The 24,036-nt window shown below is 39.5% G+C and overlaps 2 protein-coding genes across 2 annotated transcripts; both read left to right on the plus strand.

Annotated features, from left to right (window-relative positions):
- Positions 1–2,046: 2,046 nt before the first annotated feature.
- LOC135638327 (inactive exonuclease DIS3L2-like) lies at positions 2,047–3,134 on the plus strand. Its single transcript, XM_065151417.1, has 4 exons — positions 2,047–2,266; positions 2,344–2,397; positions 2,470–2,538; positions 2,612–3,134. Exons 1-4 carry the CDS (start codon positions 2,216–2,218, stop codon positions 3,131–3,133), a joined length of 696 nt encoding a protein of 231 aa, XP_065007489.1. The 5' UTR covers positions 2,047–2,215; the 3' UTR covers position 3,134.
- LOC103985182 (inactive exonuclease DIS3L2-like) lies at positions 3,134–3,951 on the plus strand. The gene has a single exon (XM_065151418.1). The coding sequence runs from the start codon at positions 3,457–3,459 to the stop codon at positions 3,949–3,951; it is 495 nt and encodes a 164-aa protein (XP_065007490.1). The 5' UTR covers positions 3,134–3,456.
- The last annotated feature ends 20,085 nt before the right edge of the window (positions 3,952–24,036 follow it).

The following is a 24,036-nucleotide window of genomic DNA, read 5'->3' on the forward strand; positions in this document are numbered from 1 at the left end:
GGGGTTCATTGGCGACTCTATCTCCCCTCTCTAGACTCTAAGCCTATATATTACGGTTAGGGACGAGCCTTGCTCTAAAACAATTATGACCAAAGTTATAGTAGTCAACATTCCCTTAGTGTACAATGCGATCATAGGCCGACCCACACTCAATGGGCTGAGGGCAACGATGTCGACACACCATATGGTTATATATATATATATATATATATATATATATATATATATATATATATATATATATATATATTACAAATTGTCCCCTCTAAGGTCAGGTGACACCTCGAGAGTTTGATACTTCTGAGTCACCTCGTCCACCACCTCAAACACTTCTATGTCTTTGGATTTGGATAATGTCGGATTGACTCATATATCAATAATGATTTTTCTATGTTAATAATAAATTCTTTCATTAATAAAATAAATATGGTAACACAACACCCACACATTAAGACTTCTCACTATTGATGCGACTTGTATCAAACTCCTCCCATTAATGGGTGTGCACGGTAAGCTTCTAAATTAATTTAATTAACTTTTTATTTCTAAACTAAAATACGCTTATTTATTTTCTAACTAAAATAAAATAAATATGCTTATCAAGAATTTTAATAAAATAAAATAATATTTCCTGTATTAATACCTTTAAAATTTAAAATATTTCCCATAATACCTTTAAGTAATATATCCTATAACAATAAGGCATAGTTTTATTATTTTTAATTAATACAAAATCAAAGATAGAAATTAAAATCTCATACATTTTTATAAGTCTTCCTCTTCTCCTATTTAGTTGGTTGGAATTATCATCTTCTCATCCATCTTAAGTGATCAAAGAACGTGCCAAAAGATTTGTGGAGGTATTCTAAATAGGTTCCCCATCTAAACTAGAGAAAAAGTTTGATCGTAGGGAAAGATTTGATGAGGTTTTCAATTCTAAGTAAGCTATTTAATTATTTCATATTTTAAATGATAATATGTTCTATTATTAAGATTAATTATATGAATATATTTTTATGCATATTATATCATATTCAAATCTTAATTCACCTTTATTCATGAAAATATGTAATCGACTCTTGGCATAAATAATTGTAGAAATTCTCTTTCTAACCGATGTAAAATAAAAATTTGAATTATAATATGATGTTAAATAATTAATCTTATCAATTTGATTTGTTAAGATAATATCACAAAATTATTATATTTTATTATTTTCAATTTTATCTATTTTATTCAATTATTTAGATGAACTCTAAAATTTATAAAAAATAAAAATTAGATTGGGTAGTGTTGGAACTGACCCAACTCGGATCGGATCAAGGCTTGGGCTGGTTCAATTCCTAGTTATCCCAGTGGTTGAACCCAATTCGGGTCTCAGCGTGGGTGGATTGGCAATGACCAACGGCCAACCTAAGTCGAGGTAAGCATAATTATGTCGGTTTAGGCTTATTAAGCTCGGTTCAGTCCTGATTCGATCTACTTCTGGTCGGTTCAAACTCATTTTGGTGGTTTCAATCCGATATCATATCGGTTTACAGATCGATTCTGACTTGTTGAGTCTGGTTCAAGGAGAAATTGAACCTAATTAGAATCGATTTAGCCTGGTTTAATAACAATTGGGCTTAGTTGGAGTCGGTTCAGTGTGTGGTTCAACGTATGCCAAATTCACAGATTGTTTGGCTAAGTCAAGCATACTGAATTATGTGTATTCATGGTATATGAAACTCTTAATATAAATAATAAAAAATGTTTCACTAGTGATAATTGTCTTACGATTTTTCAGGGTTCTTCCAAAACTTTCTAGTTCCTAAAATTACTGAATTATTTTATTTATTTATTTATTTATTTATTTATTTATTTATATTCAGATAAAGAAAAAGATCGAGTCCTCTTCTCGAAGGTTTTATTTTAATTTATATAAGCAAAATAAAATATGAATTAATTAACGACGTTCAGTCAATGATCTGAATTAATTATCTCGATGAAGCTGCCAAGAGGCCGACGTAGCAGCGGCGCAGGCGACACCATGGCCTTCCTACCAGGTTGGCCTTAGCGCCTCCATCCTCTTCGTTCCATCTGCTCTCCTTCAAGATTTGACCAAAAAATCTGTTCTTTTTCTTTTGTCTGATGTTCTGCAGGGATCCCGAATAACCACCCTTTGCCGACTTCATCTGTTCCTGTTGCTGAGGCAGCTCCTCCACGCAATTCGCAGATGAACTTTGCTCTTCATTGGCCAGAGCAGGCAGTCAAAGAGGCGATCGAGGTAAACCTGTTGTCTGCTACAATAGGAGATGAACTCTTACGGTGGAAACCATACTGATCGAGTCTTTGATCTTGCAGAAAGGTCGTGCCTTTAAAGTAACATTTCGCGTGAACGCATATGACCGGAAAGAGGTCAGTAACAAAGCTTGTTCTTGACTGTTCTTGCATTATTCTTATTGGGTGTTTGTTTCTTGGCTGCTGCAGGCCTTCTGTACCGTCAACGGTCTCCCGGTGGACGTTCTCATTAGTGGAGCTGATGCACAAAACAGAGCGGTATGTTCATTCGGTATGTCTTTGCGGATCACATTTGCGCAGTGTGATGATTCCTTTACGTAATTATGTGTAGATAGAAGGTGATGTGGTTGCTGTGATGTTGGATCCTGTTGTGTACTGGACCAAGTTGAGAGGATCGAATGATGCTCTGATCTTCAAGGCATCAACCGATTCAACTAAGAACAGGGACTCCGAGCAGGGAGAAGCTGCAAGAGCTTTAGGGCGAATACGTGCTAGGTTGAGTTGCAATCCATCGAAGCGACCAACTGGGAGTGTCTTGTCTATCATCAGAAGCTCTCCTCGTCGTGAAGCAGTAATTGGACTTCTTGCTACGAATCCATGGTTTCCTGAAGGAGAAGAATATGGAAGAGAGTTGGATTACATACAACTGATACCTACAAATTCCAAATTGCAAATGATGGTAATCACTGTGGAAAGTCTTTCAGGTTGTGCAAAGGAAAGGCTCATCAATGGCGATGTATCAATCGAAAGGGAATTGGTAGCTGCTCCAATAGAGGAGTGGAAGGAAGGGTCTACCCCAAAGCACATGTTATCCGTATGTTGGGACGAGCTGAGGAAATTGAGCCACAGATAAGTGCTGTATTGTTTGAGCATGCAATCAGAGCTGCAGACTTCTCTCCGGAGTCTTTGTCTTGTCTTCCAGAAGCACCATGGAAGATCCCTACGGAGGAATATGAGACCAGAAAGGACCTTAGAAACACTTGCACCTTCACAATCGATCCTGCATCTGCTACCGACCTCGATGATGCATTATCTATCGAAAAGGTATCCGAAAAAGTATTCCAAATCGGTGTCCACATCGCTGATGTTTCAAGGTTTGTACTTCCAGACACAGCATTAGATAGAGAAGCCCGAATTCGATCCACCAATGTGTACACACCGCAGCACAAGCTGCCAATGTTGCCTCCAGAGCTTTCTGAGGAAGCGTGTTCCTTTGTACCAGGTGAGGATATGCTTGCCTTCTCCATCACTTGGGACATTGATGACACCGGAAACATCACCGTGCGGTGGATCGGCCGATCTGTGATCCATTCATGCTGCAAGCTATCATACGATGATGTGCAGGACATCATTGATGGAGGATTTGAGGTTGATGTTTTAGGGAAAACGGTACCTAAAATGCATGGGCAGTTTGATTTAAAGGATGTTGTTGATTCTCTTAGAAGCCTGCATGGGATCACCAAGAAGATAAGGGAGATCAGATTAAGAAATGGAGCATTTTGGATTGAGACTCCTAAGCTTGTCTTCTTGTTGGATGAGAGTGGGAATCCAAATGACAGCTTCCTTGGTGTGAGGAAGGAGTCAAGTTGTCTTGTTGAGGAGTTGATGCTGCTGGCAAATGAATCAGTTGCAGAGCTTCCCAGGCTGTGCCCTACTTCGCAGGCATGCTGAGCCTATGTTGATGAAACTCAAAGAGTTCCAAGAATTTTGTAGGAACGTGGACTCGAGTTTGATGCTTCGTCATCCGGCAAACTTCATCTCGCACTACCCAAGATGAGAGAGAAACTGAAGAATGATCCTGTGTTGCTTCAAATTCTTTTGGCACGTGCTGCACGGACAATGCAATTAACAGTCTATATTTGCACAGGAGATTTGAGAAGCAGAAAAGATGAGTGAGCTCATTATGGACCGTCAATCCCACTCTACACACATTTCACTTCTCCATTGAGAAGCTATGCTGACATTATTGTACATAGAACATTGGCTACAGTGGTTGAAGGTGAAGAGGTTTATGTTTGATTATATGGTCCTATTTAAGTAAGATATATTATAGATATGATTGGATTCTGATTATAGTTATTAGCCAATAGAAAAGAAGTCTATGTTAAAGTAGGATTCCTTATAAGATAACATTGACCCTTTGCTCTCGCCTATAAAAAAATAGGACCTCTGGTAGCTAAGGGTGTATCTGAGTAGCATCTTAGCAATTGAGAGATTAAAGTTTTTTTTTCTCTCAATCTCACTCTTCTCTCCTCTAATCCATCAATCTAGGTGGTCCTGTGAAAAGATAGGAAGAGAGGAGAAGGATTTAGTTCTCCTTGTAGATCATTGCAAATTGATATTTTAGATCCGAAAATGGAGCGCTTGTAGATCAGATAAGGTTTATTCTTCTGAACAACAAGAAAGGTATGCATCGTAATATTGTTAGATCCAATTTATTTGATTTCAATCTTAGCATAAAAGTTTTTTGGCATTACAGATATCATGATTACAGATTTTATACTTACAATTGGTATCAGAGACAAGTGCTTGAAATCAAATATATGAGATATATTATTTTTGTTTACGATGCCGGAATGATTCGTCGGATATTATTGATCTATTTTTTATATATGATTTGCTCTATTACTAATTATGAGCAATGTATAATTTTATGTTTAATCGATTAATTTACTGTTTACTATCATCGATGTTATTGAGACGATCATCTCTATTGATTATTATCGACGAAGGGTCGTGTACCACCCCATAGTCGTGCATCACGATCGTACGCAAGCAGCGGTCCGCTTGCGAGTGGTGGCGGCACCACGAGCATCCCGCACCGCTTGTGAATGCGGTGCCTGCGGAATGACAGTGGCCGCAGATGGCGGTAGTAGCTGCCCTCATGGATAGAGGGTAGCGGTAGCAGCCGCCCCAAGGCGACGGCTAACCATGGGCAAGAACCGTCGTAGCGATCGCTCGTGGGTAAAGGCAGCCCCCGCAGCGGTAGCTGCCGCACGCAGGCAGGTACAGCCACAGCGGCAGCGGTGCATGTAGTGTCGTAGCGGCTGTGCATAAGCAGTGGTTGTGCCGTAGCGGTCGCGCGGGAGCAACGGTAGCAACGGCAACGCCGCAAGCGAGGCGACAAGGCAGATTAGAGTTTTTGGCATAATTAGGGTTTTGACCTCGAGGCTAGGGTTTTACAAAATTATAGTTTTGCCCTTTGCAAATTTCGTAATTCTAATTTATGTTCTATCAATATATTTACAGTTTTGCCCTCGGGTCTAATTTTTGCTAAATTATAGTTCTGCCCTTTATAAATCGTATATTTTCGATTTATATCCTATCAAATATTTATAGTTTTATCATTATGAAATTGAGAAATTTGGTTTATATTCTCAATTATAAAATTGATAAAAGTGATTTATTATAATTATGATTGAATTTAATCATTATTATATTTTGTTATTTGATTATATTTAATTTTGATTAAAAAAATTATAAATTATGATTTATTTTATAGTTTTCTCATATGAATTATTGATTATGCATGTGATAAATAAAATCCAATTATTGTTATTAGATATTCTTTAGTTATTCACATGTATATATTTGAAATTATGAAATAATGTTTACCTTTCACATGAAGGCATGATTTATATATTATCATGATTATCATATGATTTTTCTTTTGTTGATTAATATTCAATAATTATTATGGTTATTATTTTATTATTGAACTACTTAGCATTAATATTCAATAATTATTATAGTTGTTATTTTATTATTGAACTGCTTAGCATAAATTAAAGAAATTTGTTGAATATTTTTTGTAATTCATCTCCTTAAGTTTTATCTGACTTGTAGTTGCCAAAGTGGCTTGGGATTATAGACTTTTGTGATATAAATTATAATAAAGGTCTTATCGTTTATAAGACATTTTAGATTGTATTTTATATTTTTGTATTGGTTCTGCAACCACCAAAGTGATCTGGACCGATAATTTATAAAATATTTTGGAAATATATATGATATAAATAGTTCATCATATTTTGAAAACTCAAAGCATTAATATTATATTATTACTATGGCACATCCTTTATTATGTTTTTGTAAATGTCCCTATACTTTCTGAAATAAATGGCTTGAGCATAAGTAAGTTGTATTGAGAGAGTGAGACCTTGATCAAATTAATTGAATAGAACATAAATTACTGAAAGTTCTGTGAAATAAATAATTGTGGTGACGGATCAAGAAAGGTATGAAAGACTTAATTTTATGATACTTAGAATTCAGTATAGTTTATAACTAGTACATGAGAATATCTAAGGATTAATTTAAATTTTCTGATAAATCATTAGTTGACACCTTATTATGATAGTATTTGAGGAATTCAAGATTATATCCTCAAAATAAATGATAAAGCTATAAGCTTAAGACTGATAATATTTTGAGTACTACAAAGGGAGTATGTAATACCAAAACAAGAGTGAAGCGTAAGTCACCTGAGTTTATAATTACTATATAAACTCATGAAAGAATATCTTCACAAAAAGTGTTACTTTTATAGCAAATAAAGTTATGTGGAGAAGAAATATACTATAAGATTTGATTTGAAATGAAAAAGGTATAAATATAACCTTTATATGGTTCAAATCAAATATTATAGATATTATTGATTGATTAATTTGATACTTCGTCATATGTTACCAATAATGGATATTCATTAAAATAAAAAAAAATGAACAGGGATAAAACCAAAAGAGAATGAGATATTTATCAATGTAGTGAATCATCTTAAAGTGAATGCGATGTTAGTTTGTATTTATCGCTTATATCTAAAGATAAAGATGATTCAATTTGATAAATCTTGAGAATCAATGTTATGCTCTTATAATTCTGGAAATTTGAGTTCTTTACCTAGAATTGTTATAATATTATTTCCCATTTGATGGTTGTAAATTTACTGTGATTCAATAAAATTAACCATTTAATTCTGTATAATAGTCTATACAGAATTAATATGAATCATAAGTTTACAATGATTTTACAATTAAATATCGAAGTGAAATATAGTTTTATAAACTTCTTGAGGTTATGTTTATCACTATATGCTTTTGTCTAATTAAAGAGAGATATTTTATCACCATATAAATAATCTGTTGGGTCATTGATGACAAAGGAAACATCACCGTGCGGTGGATCGATTGATCTGTGATCCATTCATGCTGCAAGCTATCATACGATGATGTGCAGGACATCATTGACGGAGGATTTGCGGTTGATGTTTCAGGGAAAATGGTACCTAAAATGCATGGGCAGTTTGAGTTAAAGAATGTTGTTGATTCTCTTAGAAGCCTTCATGCGATCACCAAGAAGATGAGGGAGATCAGATTAAGAAATGGAGCATTTTGGATTGAGACTCCTAAGCTTGTCTTCTTGTTGGATGAGAGTGGGAATCCAAATGACAGCTTCCTTGGTGTGAGGAAGGAGTCAAGTTGTCTTGTTGAGGAGTTTGATGCTGCTGGCAAATGAATCAGTTGCTGAGCTTCCCAAGCTGTGCCCTACTTCGCAGGCATGCTGTGCCTATGTTGAATTTTGTAGGAAACGTGGACTCGCGTTGGATGCTTCGTCATCCTGCAAACTTTTGCTCGCACTACCCAAGTTGAGAGAGAAACTAAAGTATGATCCTGTGTTGCTTCAAATTCTTTTGGCACGTGCTGCAAGGACAATGCAATTAGCAGTCTATTTTTGCACAGGAGATTTGAGAGGCAGAGAAGATGAGTGAGCTCATTATGGACTGTCAATCCCACTCTACACACATTTCACTTCTCCATTGAGAAGGTATACTGACATTATTGTATATAGAACATTGGCCGCAGTGGTTGAACCTGAAGAGGTTTATGTTAGATTATATGATTCTATTTAATTAAGATATATTATAGATATGATTGTATTCTGATTATGGTTATTGGTCAATAGAAAAAAAGTCCATGTTAAAATAGGATTCCTTAGGAGATAACCCTGATGGGAGGAACTCTCCTAATAACTTATCCTAGACCCTCTGCTCTCGCCTGTAAACAGATAGGACCTCTTGGGGCTAAGGGTGCATCTGAGTAGCATCTTAGCAATTGAGAGATTAAAGTTTTTTTTCTCTCAGTCTCACTTTTCCCTCTCCTAATCCATCAATCTATGTGGTCCTGTGAAAATATAAGAAGAGAGGAGAATGATTTAGTTCTCCTTGTAGATCAGATAAGGCTTATTCTTTCGAACAACATGAAAGGTAAGCATCATAATATTGTTAAATCTAATTTATTTGATTTCAATCTTAGCATAAAAGTTTTTTGGCATTACAGATAGCATGATTAAAGATTTTATGTTTACAATTGGTATTAGAGCAAGTACTTGGGATCAAATATATTAGATCTATTATTTTTGTTTACTATGCCTGAATGATTCATCGGATATTATTGATCTATTTTTTCTATATGATTTGCTCTATTACTAATTATGAGTAATGTATAATTTTATGTTTGATCGATGAATTTATACTTTACTATCATCGATGTTATTGAGATGATCATCTCTGTTGATTGTAGTCGACGAAGGGTCGTGTACCACCCCGTAGCCGTGCATCACGGTCGTGCACAGGCAGCGGTCCGCTTGCTAGTGGTGGTGGCACCATGGGCATCTCGCACCGCTTGTGAACGCAGTGCCCGCAGAAGGGCGGTGGCCGCAGATGGCGGTAGTAGTTGCCCCCGTGGACAGAGGGTAGCGGTAGCAGCCGCCCCAATGCGGTGGTCAACCGCAGGCAGGAACCGTCGCAACGGCCGCTCGTGGGCAGAGGCAGCTACCGCAATGGTAACGGCCGCACGTGGGCAGTTACCGCCATAGCCTCAGCGGCGCATGCAGTGCTGTAGCGGCTGTGCGTTAGCAGCGGAAGCGTTGCACACAGCGCCGTAGCGGTCGTGCACGAGCAGCGGTAGCAATGGCCGCCCGCGAGCAACGGCAGCGCCGCACGCGTAGGCGGCAAGGCAGATTAGGGTTTTTGGCAAAATTATGATTTTGACCTCGAGGCTAGGGTTTTGCAAAATTATAGTTCTGCCCTTTGCAAATTTCGTAATTCCAGTTTATGTTCTATCAATATATTTATAGTTTTGCCCTTTGGTCTAATTTTTGCTAAATTATAGTTTTGCAGTTTATAAATCGCATATTTCCGATTTATATCCTATCAAATATTTACAGTTTTATCATTATGAAATTGAGAAATTTGGTTTATATTCTCAATTATAAAATTGATAAAAGTGATTTATTATAATTATGATTAAATTTAATCATGATTATATTTTTTTATTTGATTAGATTTAATTTTGATTAAAAAATTATAAATTATGATTTATTTTTTAGTTTTTTCATATGAATTATTGATTATGCATGTGATAAATAAAATCCAATTATTGTTCTCGGATATTCTTTCGTTATTCACATGTATATATTTGAAATTATGAAATAATGTTCATCTTTCACATGAAGGCATGATTTATATGTTATCATTATTATCATATGAGTTTTCTTTTGCTGATTAATATTTAATAATTATTATGGTTATTATTTTATTATTGAACTACTTAGAATTAATATTCAATAATTATTATGGTTGCTATTTTATTATTGACCTGCTTAGCTTAAATTAAAGAAATTTGACGAATATTATTTGTAATTCATCTTCTTAAGTTTTATCTGACTTGTAGTTACCAAAGTAGCATGGGATTAGACACTTTTGTGATATGAATTACAATAAAGGTCTTATCATTTATAGGACATTTTAGATTGTATTTTATATTTTTGTATTGGTCCTGTAACCACTAAAGTGACCTGGACCGATAATTTATAAAATATTTTGAAAATATAGATGATATCAATAGTTCATTATATTTTGAGAACTCAAAGCATTAATATTATATTATTACTATGACACTTCCTTTATTATGTTTTTGTAAATGTCCCTATACTTTCTGAAATAAATGGCTTGAGCATATGTAAGTTGTATTGAGTGAGTGAGACCTTGATCAGATTAATTGAATAGAAGATAAATTACTGAAAGTTCTGTGAAATAAATAATTTAGGTGACAGATCAAGAAAGGTATGAAAGACTCAATTTTATTATACTTAGACATCAGTATAGTTTACAACTAGCACATGAGAATATCTAAGGATTAATTTAAATTTTTTCATAAGTCATTAGTTGACACCTTATTATGATAGTATTTGAGGAATTCAAGATTATATCTTTAAAATAAATGATAAAGCTATAAGCTTAAGACTCATAATATTTTGAATACTACTAAGAGAGTATGTAATATCAAAACAAGAGTGAAGCGTAAGTCACCTGAGTTTATAATTACTATATAAACTCATGAAAGAATATCTTCACAAAAAGTGTTACTTTTAGAGCAAATAAAGTTATGTGAAGAAAAAATATACTATAAGATTTGATTTGAAATGAAAAAGGTATAAATATAACCTTTATATGGTTCAAATTAAATATTATAGATATTATTGATGGATTAATTTGATACTTCGTCATATGTTACCAATAATGGATATTCATTAAAATAAAAAGAAAAATGAAGAGGGATAAAACCAAAAGAGAATGAGATATTTATCAACGTATGGAATCATCTTAAAGTGAATGCGATGTTAGTTTGTATTTATCGCTTATATCTAAAGATAAAGATGATTTAATTTGATAAATCTTGAGAATCCATGTTATGCTCTTATAATTCTGGAAATTTGAGTTCTTTACCTAGAATTGTTATAATATTATTTCCCATTTGATGGTTGTAAATTTACTGTGATTCAATAAAATTAACCATTTAATTCTGTATAATAGTCTATACAGAATTAATATGAATAATAAGTTTACAATGATTCTACAATTAAATATCGAAGTGAAATATAGTTTTATAAACTTCTTGAGGTTATGTTTATCACTATATGCTTTTGTTTAATTAAAGAGAGATATTTTATCACCATATAAATAATCTGTTGGGACATTGATAACAAAGGAAACATCACCGTGCTGTGGATCGACCGATGTGTGATCCATTCATGCTGCAAGCTATCATACGATGATGTGCAGGACATCATTGACGGAGGATTTGAGGTTGATGTTTTAGGGAAAATGGTACCTAAAATGCATAGGCAGTTTGAGTTAAAGAATGTTGTTGATTCTCTTAGAAGCCTTCATGCGATCACCACGAAGATGAGGGAGATCAGATTAAGAAATGGAGCATTTTGGATTGAGACTCCTAAGCTTGTCTTCTTGTTGGATGAGTGTGGGAATCCAAATGACAGCTTCCTTGGTGTGAGGAAGGAGTCAAGTTGTCTTGTTGAGGAGTTTGATGCTGCTGGCAAATGAATCAGTTGCTGAGCCTCCCAAGCTGTGCCCTACTTCGCAGGCATGCTGTGCCTATGTCGATGAAGCTCAAAGAGTTTCAAGAAATTTGTAGGAAACGTGGACTCACGTTGGATGCTTCGTCATTCGGCAAACTTTAGCTCGCACTACCCAAGTTGAGAGAGAAACTAAATTATGATCCTGTGTTGCTTCAAATTCTTTTGGCACGTGCTGCAAGGACAATGCAATTAGCAGTCTATTTTTGCACAGGAGATTTGAAAGGCAGAGAAGATGAGTGAGCTCATTATGGACCGTCAATCCCACTCTACACACATTTCACTTCTCCATTGAGAAGGTATACTGACATTATTGTATATAGAACATTGGCCGCAGTGGTTGAACCTGAAGAGGTTTACGTTAGATTATATTGTTCTATTTAATTAAGATATATTATAGATATGATTGTATTCTGATTATGGTTATTAGCCAATAGAAAAAAAAGTCAATTTTAAAATAGGATTCCTTAGGAGATAACCTTGATGGGAGGAACTCTCCTAATAACTTATCCTAAACCCTCTTCTCTTGCCTGTAAACAGATAGGACCTCTAGGGGCTAAGGGTGCATCTGAGTAGCATCTTAGCAATTGTGAGATTAAAGTTTTTTTTCTCTCAGTCTCACTCTTCCCTCTCCTAATCCATCAATCTAGGTGGTCCTTTGAAAAGATAAGAAGAGAGGAGAAGGATTTAGTTCTCCTTGTAGATCATTGCAGATTGATATTTCAGATCCGAAAATGGAGCGCTTGTAGATCAGATAAGGTTTATTCTTTCGAACAACATGAAAGGTAAGCATCGTAATATTGTTAAATATAATTTATTTGATTTCAATCTTAGCATAAAAGTTTTTTGGCATTACAAATTGCATGATTAAAGATTTTATGTTTACAATTGATATTAGAGCCAAGTACTTGGGATCAAATATATTAGATCTATTATTTTTGTTTACGATGCCTGAATGATTCGTCGGATATTATTGATCTATTTTTTCTATATGATTTGCTCTATTACTAATTATGAGTAATGTATAATTTTATGTTTGATCGATGAATTTACACTTTACTATCATCGATGTTATTGAGATGATCATCTCTTTTGATTATTGTCGACGAAGGGTCGTGTACCACCCCGTAGCCGTGCATCACGGTCGTGCATAGGCAGCGGTCCGCTTGCTAGCGGTGGTGGCACCATGGGCATCTCGCACCGCTTGTGAACGCGGTGCCCGCAGAAGGGCGGTAGTCGCAGATGGCGGTAGTAGTTGCCCCCGTGGATAGAGGGTAACGGTAGCGGCCGCCCCAATGCGGCGGCCAAATGCAGGCAGGAACCGCCGTAGCGACCGCTCGTGGGCAGAGGCTGCCCCCGCGACGGTAACGGCCACACGCGGGCAGTTACCGCCATAGCCTCAGCGGCGCAAGCAGTGCCGTAGCGGCTACGCGCAAGTAGCGGCAGTGCTGCACACAGCGCCGTAGTGGTCGCACGCGAGCAGCGGTAGCAACGGCCGCCCGCGAGCAACGGCAACGCCGCACGCATAGGCGGCAAGGCAGATTAGGGTTTTTGGCAAAATTACAATTTTGACCTCGAGGCTAGGGTTTTGCAAAATTATAGTTTTGCCCTTTGCAAATTTCGTAATTCCAGTTTATGTTCTATCAATATATTTATAGTTTTGCCCTCTGGTCTAATTTTTGCTAAATTATAGTTTTGCAGTTTATAAATCGCATATTTCCGATTTATATCCTATCAAATATTTACAGTTTTATTATTATGAAATTGAGAAATTTGGTTTATATTCTCAATAATAAAATTGATAAAAGTGATTTATTATAATTATGATTAAATTTAATCATGATTATATTTTTTTATTTGATTAGATTTAATTTTGATTAAAAATTAAAAATTATGATTTATTTTCTAGTTTTTTCATATGAATTATTGATTATGCATGTGATAAATAAAATCCAATTATTGTTCTCGGATATTCTTTAGTTATTCACATGTATATATTTGAAATTATGAAATAATGTTCACCTTTCACATGAAGGCATGATTTATATGTTATCATTATTATCATATGAGTTTTCTTTTGCTGATTAATATTTAATAATTATTATGGTTATTATTTTATTATTGAACTACTTAGAATTAATATTCAATAATTATTATGGTTGCTATTTTATTATTGACTTGTTAGCTTAAATTAAAGAAATTTGACGAATATTATTTGTAATTCATCTCCTTGAGTTTTATCTGACTTGTAGTTACCAAAGTAGAATGGGATTATACACTTTTGTGATATGAATTACAATAAAGGTCTTATCATTTATAGGACATTTTAGATTATATTTTATATTTTTGTATTGGTCCTGTAACTACTAAAGTGACCTGGACCGATAATTTATAAAATATTTTGGAAATATAGATGATATCAATAGTTCATCATATTTTGGGAACTCAAAGCATTAATATTATATTATTACTATGGCACTTCCTTTATTATGTTTTTGTAAATGTCCCTATACTTTCTGAAATAAATGGCTTGAGCATATGTAAGTTGTATTGAGTGAGTGAGACCTTGATCAGATTAATTGAATAAAACATAAATTACTGAAAGTTCTATGAAATAAATAATTTAGGTGACGGATCAAGAAAGGTACGAAAGACTCAATTTTATGATATTTAGACATCAGTATAGTTTAAAACTAGCTCATGCGAATATCTAAGGATTAATTTAAATTTTTTGATAAGTCATTAGTTGACACCTTATTATAATAGTATTTGAGGAATTCAAGATTATATCCTCAAAATAAATGATAAAGCTATAAGCTTAAGACTCATAATATTTTGATTACTATTCAGGGAGTTTGTAATACCAAAATAAGGGTGAAGCGTAAGTCACCTGAGTTTATAATTACTATATAACCTCATGAAAGAATATCTTGACAAAAAGTTTTACTTTTATAGCAAATAAAGTTATGTGAAGAAGAAATATACTATAAGATTTGATTTGAAATGAAAAAGGTATAAATATAATCTTTATATGATTCAAATCAAATATTATAGATATTATTGATGGATTAATTTGATACTTCATCATATGTTACCAATAATAGATATTCATTAAAATAAAAAGAAAAATGAAGAGGGATAAAACCAAAAGAGAATGATATATTTTTCAATGTAGGGAATCATCTTAAAGTGAATGCGATGTTAGTTTTTATTTATCGCTTATATCTAACGATAAAGATGATTCAATTTGATAAATCTTGAGAATCCATGTTATGCTCTTATAATTCTAGAAATTTAAGTTCTTTACCTAGAATTGTTATAATATTATTTCCCATTTGATGGTTGTAAATTTACTATGATTTAATAAAATTAACCTTTGAATTCTATATAATAGTCTATACAGAATTAATAAGAATCATAAGTTTACAATGATTTTATAATTAAATATCGAAGTGAAATATAGTTTTATAAACTTCTTGAGGTTATGTTTATCACTATATGCTTTTGTCTCATTAAAGAGAGACATTTTATCACCATATAAATAGTCTGTTGGGACATTGATGACACCGGAAACATCACCGTGCTGTCACGACCTTAGCTGGTTTTGCCTAAGGCGTGCGGCACCCTCGCGCGTCCGTCCGCAAAGGTCAGCCTCCCCGAAGCCTCCCATTGTCCCTTAGGACCAACAAAAGAGAGAACAGGTTAAAGAGAATGCCTCAATCGGGATCCACAAGCAAACATGTCCGAAAAACACTTCATAGACAATGCAAATTACAAACAGACTTTACAAGCTCTGAATAGTTGCACAACAAAGGGTAAAATGGTCCATTACAGACCGAAAAGCTCTCGAACGTGTCCACATGACACAACCTTTATTTACAAGCCTAAAGTGGCCACCAACCCAACTAAAATGGGACTTATAAGCCTTCGGCCGCCCCTCTACCTGCTATACAAGGCATGAACATGCCAAAAGACAACGGACAGACATAAGCATTACATCCAACATCTTGTTTAGAAGTTTGTCCGTTACATTCTCCCCCACTTATCCCTTCGACGTCCTCGTCGAAGCCTTTGTGAACACTGCAACTCTTCGCCTTTGCTGAGTCTTCAATCTTCCGCTCCAGCTGCAATGCGCCTCCTGGCTCCTAGCTGCTCTACGCTGCTGTTTTTGAGTAGTTGACCCTTTAATCCGCCATGCTGCTACAACTCACCAATGACTCTGACTCTATTGGGGGGGTTGGCTGAGTTGTGTTGATCCTTGTCGATTCTTGCGGATCCACCAAATGAAGGAAAAGACCATCTTTTCTGCGCCAGTCTCTCAAAATTTCCACATGCTACTTGAACTGGGTGGATGCTTGTTGGAGCTTTAACGAGCATCGCCTCGCAAACTTCTGAAGTTTTGGGTCCTTCCTCCATAAAATTTGCTCATTGACTCTTCTTTCAGTTAGTTGTCACATCCAAGTAGGTTCGCATCACTTCCGCTTTCGATTGGCATTTCATTGGGAAATGAAGCGGACGATCTACTCTCAGTAGCACTGATCACCGTTGGTGAGGATTTGATAACTATTGTCTTCCATTATCTTCGAAGGGTCTTTGAACTTGTGCAGAGCTCCTCTGCTGGATAGATAAGAGAACTGGGGTACTCGGTTTCGCCCATTCTCTTAAGAGTTGAGAAGGCAAAGGTTACTTTGACTTCGCCCGCCTCCTCGAGGTTGTACTTCATGCATCGAGCTGGTTACTAGTCTTCGCCTGCTCTTTGCTCACACTTCTGAAGCACTTGAAGTGTTTGCACTCCTTGCGTTGAGTTGGCTACTGTGATTCACCTTCTCAATGCCATCGAACTTCTGGAATGCGGGAAGTTTTCACCCCAACTTGGAGTAATTCTCTGATAGATGAGGTCGCCTCTGGGATTGTACCGTCTTCTCCATCAACCCTGCCGCCTACTCCACTGAGTAGCAAAGGTACAGCACCGTGTACTGCCTGCTTCGTTCCTTGGTCGTGCACTCTTGCGTGACCCGAAGTCCTTCACTTACGGCTATCTTGATGAGAAACTTGTTGACACCGGTCTTACGAAGTTTCTTGGCCTCTGCCCTTCAGCCTTGTCTCGGTACTTGGAGATTGCCTCTGCATGCTCCACCTCCTCGGCCCCTTTCACGACCAAGCGCTCTCCCTCCATGAGAGCAAGGGATCAATGACTTGCACGGAAGTCCCGCCTCTGCGGTACCATGGCGCTGCCATGCCCATGGCCCTACTATCCGTCGCCTCGCCTCTGTATCCCTTTTCTTCACAATCAGTAGAGATGTCTCCGTGGCACTCCTCTGAGTCCACCTCCATTCTAACTGATGCTTGATTTTGGGTAGCTAAGTCCCTCTGGACTCGTCGTCGCTTCCTCGCCCCTTTCGACCCCCTGCTTCAACACCTCTGTGTTCTCCAAGCAGTCTGTTTAGTCGATGGAAAGACAGACTGCAACTCCCATGCATGGCCTCTGCCATCACGTTGTAGAGTTTGCACCGATTCTGTTCTCCTTAGCTTCCTTGGTAGCAACGTTCGCATACTCGACCTTGTCCTCTGACTTGTCGGGCTCCCTTAAGCGAATATGAGCTCTGGAGCAGTCCAACTCTCCAGCTGCTTCGATCATACCTCTGTATGATCAAGTCCCTCCCATGGAACTCACTGGTACTTGCATTCGAACTTTTCCCTTGGTGGAACACAGCCCCCATATGCTGATGACCAAGGCTTTCATCCGATGCAAAATTCGATGCACGCCCGGAAGACCCGCCTCTGCGGTACCATGGCCTTCACTCCTTGAATCCATAGCCCTTCTTGCCGTCGTGTTGTTCATCGAAGTGGAGCTTCCAGTAACTCCCGATCATACCTCCATATGATCTCATCCCTCACGGGACAGATTGTGTGTATCGCATTGCCACGAACTGTTCCACCACGATCCGCTGCACCATGTCGCCTCCTAGTGACATCTCCATTGCATTCTGATCCTTGTGGAATAAACTCGAATTGTGAACCCTTCATGTGTGGCCTCTGCCAATACATCGCAGGGTCCCTTCCACCTTCGATTTTGTTCGCTCCTCTAGCAATCGACCTTCATCCACCCACTCCTAGGTCACACCTAGATGAAGCACCGCTCTAGGACAGTCCGTCGCCTAATAGCTCTCGAAGTCCACCGACTTCACTGTAATCTGTGCACCATTGTCTGGATCCTGGGCCTCTGCCCCTACCAGCACAATCTCCGCTGCGCACTGCTTCCTTCATAGCAACTCAAATGGCAACACTGTGGCATATTCTTCAAGAGTACCCGCCTCTGCGTCCTCTTGCCCCGTGCTAAGGCCTTCTGAACCCAACTTCGCCTCAGCAAGTTGAGTCGCCTTAGTTCCTCCATCAAATGCTCTTCCGAGTTAAGGTGCATGTGCCGCGAAGCTCCCTTCGGGCGACTTGGGTACTTCGCCAAGTTACACCCAAGTTGCTCCGCTCCTCGTTTTTGCATTGAGTCGATGGTGGCCCTCGCGCCCACCATTTCACGGGTCAGCCCTCCCTTGAGTCCGATCTCCACATCGACTCTAAGTGTACCTTCATAAGTTGCTTTAGGTCGCTCCCCCACTTGATCTCGCAATGCATCCACCAATGCATTCTCTCGAGCGAGATCATGCGACAACTCCTCGCCGCTTGCTCAGTCCATCGAGCTTCGTGAAGTTGTTGTTTGTGAGGTACTCCTCCTCAACATGTGAAGTCCGTCTCACATGATTCTTCCTCTGGAGTGCCGAGACTTATCCCTCCTAGATAACTGTCCCGTTGGAGCAACATCTCTCTTCGTTTTCGGAGAACACCATCCCCTTGGACTACTCCGATCTGCTGAACAAACTGTGCATTGTTCTGCCTCTTGCAAACGCACTTGCTAGATTGCGCCTCCACGTCAATACAGCCACCACTGCACCCCTCAAGGCCTAGCAACATGCTGAACTCGTTGCACACTTCAGCCTTCTACGAACGTATCCTTTGCATGCCGAAGAGAAAGATTTAATGCTCCATTGGCGCCGAGTCTCTGTTGAATCTCGTATTTTGATGATGAAACTACTTGATATATGTTTATGATTTAATCTGCGTTTTGAGTGACGCAGGATGCTTCGATCAGGATGAGACAATTAAAGCAGGAAAATCATGTTGTGCCGAAGGAACATGTCAGAAGATTGGACGTCGGGCCGGTGGATCGGTCGACGTATCGACAGAAGGCTTCGGGCCGTGGACTCGGGCATTGGGCCAAGAAGAGCGGGTATTGTGCCAAGGATATCGGAGTTGCGGAGTCAACTAGCCGATTGGGCAATAGGCTGCAGAAGAGGACGATGCGCCGAAGAATCGGACGAAGCGTCGAGGGACCAATGACATGTCGGACAACTTGGTTAATTGCTAAGGATTAATTGTCTCGATCGAAGTTTTGATAAGTGTGCAGGATTAACTACGATGAGAGTAAGACAAGCAGTAGGTGTTGCGCCGGAGTCAAGATCATGATCACGTTGGGAGTTCGAGAGTTCGACGGAAGTTCGGACGGTCGTCGGAGGTTCAGCGAGAACAGATCCGAGAAGTCCAGAAGCTTGCCAAGCGAAGCTCGTCGGAACTCGCCAAGTGGATCATCGCAAAGTCCAGGAGTTTGCCGGAAGTCCGCAGAAGCATCACCGAGGGATCATCGGATGATCGACAGAAGTTCGCCGGAAACTCGCCGGAAGAAGCGATTGACGTACCGAAGCAGAGCTGCAGAATTTGTCTTAGATTTAATCGTAGTTAGCACGGTGATTAAGTTAGAAATGGGAGGTGATCCCATTAGCTTAATCCTGGGCCAATTGGGCCCCTGAAGAACTCAAGTTGGGTCGAATGGTTCAACCCATTCGAACCCAAGTAGCTGTGGGAGGTGCAACCGCCCAGGCAGGGAGGTGCAACCGCCCAGGCTAAGTCTCCCAGCGAGACTGGGCGGTGCAACCGCTCCAGCCAGGAGGTGCAACCGCCCACGGCTCAGTCTCCAAGTGAGACTGGGCGGTGCAACCTCCTCTGTCAAGAGGTAGCACCGCCAGAACTCAAGTTCCGAGCTCTGCCGAGAGGTGCAACCACCGAGCTCGGTCTTCGAGCTCTGGCAGGGTGATGCAACCTCCTTGGACAGGTGATGCATCGCCTGAGCTCGGTCTTCGAGCTCTGGCAGGAAGGTGCAACCACCCCTGATAGAGAGGTGCATCCGCCTGAGCTCAGTCTTCGAGCTCTGCCAGGCGGTGCAACCTCTCCAGTCAAGAGGTGCAACCGCCTGATCCCGGAATTCCGGGATTTGATGGTTTTGAGCTCGAATTTTGAACTGGGTTGGGGCCTATAAATACCCCACCCATTCAGCACTGAAAAGATACAGACCTACACCGAAATCTTGATCTTTTCTGTGATTCTAAGAGCTCAAAAGTGTTGTAAAGCCTTTAAGTCTCCTCCTTCTGTTCTTCAAGTTTTCAGTTGTAAAGTGAGGAGAGAAAGGTCTGTAAAGGTTGTCTCCTGAGCCTGTCAAAAGGAGAGAAATTGTAAAAGGGCAGTTTGGCCTTCGCCTATTGAAGGAAGGCCCCTAGTTGACGTCGGCAACCTCGTCGGTGGAGGAAGCCAAAAGTGGAGTAGGTCAAGGCTGACCGAACCACTCTAAATCTCTGGTTTGCGTTTATTTTCGAGCACTTTATCATTACTGCAAACCTCCTTCATTACTACTGCTCTCTGCGCTTTCACGAACAAGTTCTAAGTGCTGTTCTTCCTGTTGGGAAATCATAGGGGGCGACATCATATGCGCAGCGGAAGAACAAGAAAACAAAAATCCCCGATTCCCAAAAGGATGTTCATCGTCGTGCGAAGATTGGTGCGCAAAATCCGCAAAAACACAAAACTGCGTATAGAGATTGTGTTACCTAGGGAGATCGTATATCCCTGTTTCCTTGCAGATCCTTAGGAGAGGGTAAAGGAGGTCAAGCGTCCTCCTCTCTAGCGGTGATCCACACAGCAGGGTTGCGACGACGCTCCTCAAAACTCCAGGCCTACTCTGAGGTGGAGAGGGAGAGGAGAATAGGAAGGGCAAGCAAAGACTCTAGCCTATGAGGCTGTGAATCCCTCCTATTTATAGAGATCCCGTGTCAAAACCCTAATGGGTCCTTTCCCTAGTGGGTATTGGATCTGCATCCAATAAGACAAGGGCTCCGTCGGATATCTCATATCCGAACCTCTACTCATCGCAATGCCTACCATATGTGTGTGACCCTCTAGGCCCAATATCGAGCTGGCCGTGAGTCATACCTATCAGAACTATTCTAACTCAGTGAATTATTATCTCTGTAATAATTCACTCGACTCATCGACTACGGAAGTACTAGGCCACTACGCCGTAGTCCCCAGACGATACAGGGGAATCCAATCCATTGGACCTGTCTATCCTCAGTTACCATGTACCTATAGTCCCTCATCCATCTAATATCCCAGAGACCGTATATCGAGCATGGTGCTGTCAGACCCATACGGTTTCTACTCGAGTCTCGCTCTAATCGGATTCTCCCGGAGAACTCTTTCTCTCTCAACCCGAATGACCCTGGCCAGGGATTTGTCTGAGCAAGAACACATGGGATATTCCTCTCATGATACCGAGAGTGGATGATCCTCTATCGACACTCAATAGCCCTCGTAAGGTCGACTACCACTCCCAATGACCAGTTGTACTAGATCTGGGAACAGCCAAACCTATAAGTCTGGTATCAAAGAGTGGAGCACTCATACAGGACATCCTTGGTGTCTCAAGTCTAAGAACCAGATACACCACTAGGACTACGGAATCGTTGTCTGACAATAAGGCATCATCAACCATCCAGCATTCCGTAAGCGGATCAATCAGTGAACTCATTCTCCAATGAGCACCTGTACTGTATCCCTAGTGTCCCTACACGAGCAGCTATGAGACCAGCTGCATCCATCATATGGACGGGTATACAGCACACCAGTCTATCCGGTTATCACGATGTCCCTCTCGAGTAACCTATGACCGGGATTATTTAGGATATGTGTTTAAAGGTGAATCGATCTCATTATCGTGATCTCATCACGATCCGATTCCCATTGCACAAATCCAAGGACATCACAATATATATGCATTTATGCAATAGTTATAAAGTGATATACGCCAAAATATAATAAGCAAAAAGATTCTGTATCAAGTCACACGTGCCATCACTCACGTGATTGGCTTGCTGGGCACCTATGACTAGCAATCTCCCACTTGACCTAAAGCCAATCACCTATGTGTCTGATCCCCATCAGACCCCTGTGACGCTCAAAGACAAAATGAGACAACGGCTTTGTCAGTGGATCTGCAATGTTATCTTCGGATGGAACTCTTTCCACTGCTACATCTCCTCAGGTTACGATCTCTCTGATAAGCTGGAACCTCCTCAGAACACTTCTGATGAGACCCGGGTTCCCTTATTTGAGTAATCGCCCCATAGTTGTCGCAATATAAGGAAGTCGACTTCTCGCTATTCGGAACGACTCCCAAATCTGTGATGAACTTCTTCAACCAGACTCCCTCCTTTGCTGCATCTGATGCAGCAATGTACTCCGCCTCTGTGGTCGAGTCAGCAGTGGTATCTTGCTTGGAACTCTTCCAGCACACTGCTCCTCCATTCAAGGTGTACACATACCCTGAATTCGACTTGCTATCATCGACATCAGACTGAAAACTTGAGTCAGTGTAGCCTTCAACCTTAAGGCTATTACCTCCATATACTAGTAAAAGATCCTTAGTCCTTCTCAAGTACTTAAGGATACACTTTACTGCTTTCCAGTGCTCCAAGCCTGGATCCGCCTGATACCTGCTCGTGACACTCAGAGCATGCGCTATATCAGGCCTAGTACATAGCATGGCATACATGATAGACCCTATTGCTGAGGCATAAGGTATCATATCTATGTTCGCCCTTTCTTCTGGAGTCTTTGGGGACATACTCGTAGAAAGCGATATCCCATGTCTCATCGGTATGAGACCTCTCTTGGAATTTTCCATGCCAAACCTTTTGACAATAGTTTCTATGTACCTGGACTGGGACAAGCCAAGCATCCTTTTGGATCTATCTCTATAGATTCTAATCCCCAAGATATAAGATGCTTCTCCTAAGTCCTTCATGGAGAAGTGTCTAGATAACCAAGCCTTTATTGTGGATAGCATTCCTATGTCATTCCCAATGATGAGGATGTCATCCACATATAACACCAAAAAGCTAATAGCGCTCCCACTTACCTTTCTGTATACACAAGGCTCATCTTCGTTCTTAACGAAGTCATAAGATCTGATTGCCTCATCAAATCTTATGTTCCAACTTCGGGAAGCTTGCTTTAGTCCATAAATGGATCTAAGCAACCTACACACCTTATCTGGGCAGTTCTTGGACACGAATCCCTCAGGTTGCATCATATACACCTCCTCCTCCAGGTTCCCGTTGAGGAATACGGTTTTCACATCCATCTGCCAGATCTCATAATCATAGTGTGCTGCAATAGCCAATAGAATTCTGATGGATTTTAGCATTGCTACGGGTGAGAAAGTTTCGTCGTAGTCAACACCTTGCCTTTGACGATACCCCTTAGCCACTAGCCTTGCTTTATAGGTCTCTACCTTTCCATCTACTCCGATCTTTTTCTTAAAGATCCACTTGCAACCGATGGGTACAATACCTTCGGGTGCATCAACTAGGTTCCAAACCTTATTGGAGTACATAGAATCCATCTCAGAATTCATGGCTTCTTTCCACTTCCCGGAGTCTATACTCATAATAGCCTCCTCGTAGGTCTGAGGATCAATATCCTCTACATCCTCTGCTCTAATATGTCCCACATATCTCTCAGGAGGATGGGATACTCTATCAGACCTGCGTAAAGTTGAAACTTGTGTATTAGATACCTGAACAGACTCGGGCTGTAGAGTGGTGCTTGAGCTTGGTTCTCCAACCTCGCTCAATTCTATCATTCTCCCACTGTCTCCGTCAAGAATGTGTTCCTTCTCAAGGAACACTGCTCTCTTAGCTACAAAGACCTTTTGGTCCTCGAGATGATAGAAGTAATACCCACAAGTTTCCTTGGGGTATCCCACAAATTTGCATCGCTCTGTCCTTGATTCTAACTTATCGGGGTTGTGTCTTTTAACATGGGCAGAGCAGCCCCAAATCTTAACAACCTTAAGATCAGGCTTCTTCCCTTTCCATATCTCATATGGTGTAGACACTACCGATTTAGTTGGAACTCTGTTCAGAAGGTAAGTTGCGGTTT

The sequence above is a fragment of the Musa acuminata genome, chromosome BXJ3-5 (genome assembly GCF_036884655.1).
Source record: "Musa acuminata AAA Group cultivar baxijiao chromosome BXJ3-5, Cavendish_Baxijiao_AAA, whole genome shotgun sequence".
NCBI classification, from domain to species: domain Eukaryota; kingdom Viridiplantae; phylum Streptophyta; class Magnoliopsida; order Zingiberales; family Musaceae; genus Musa; species Musa acuminata.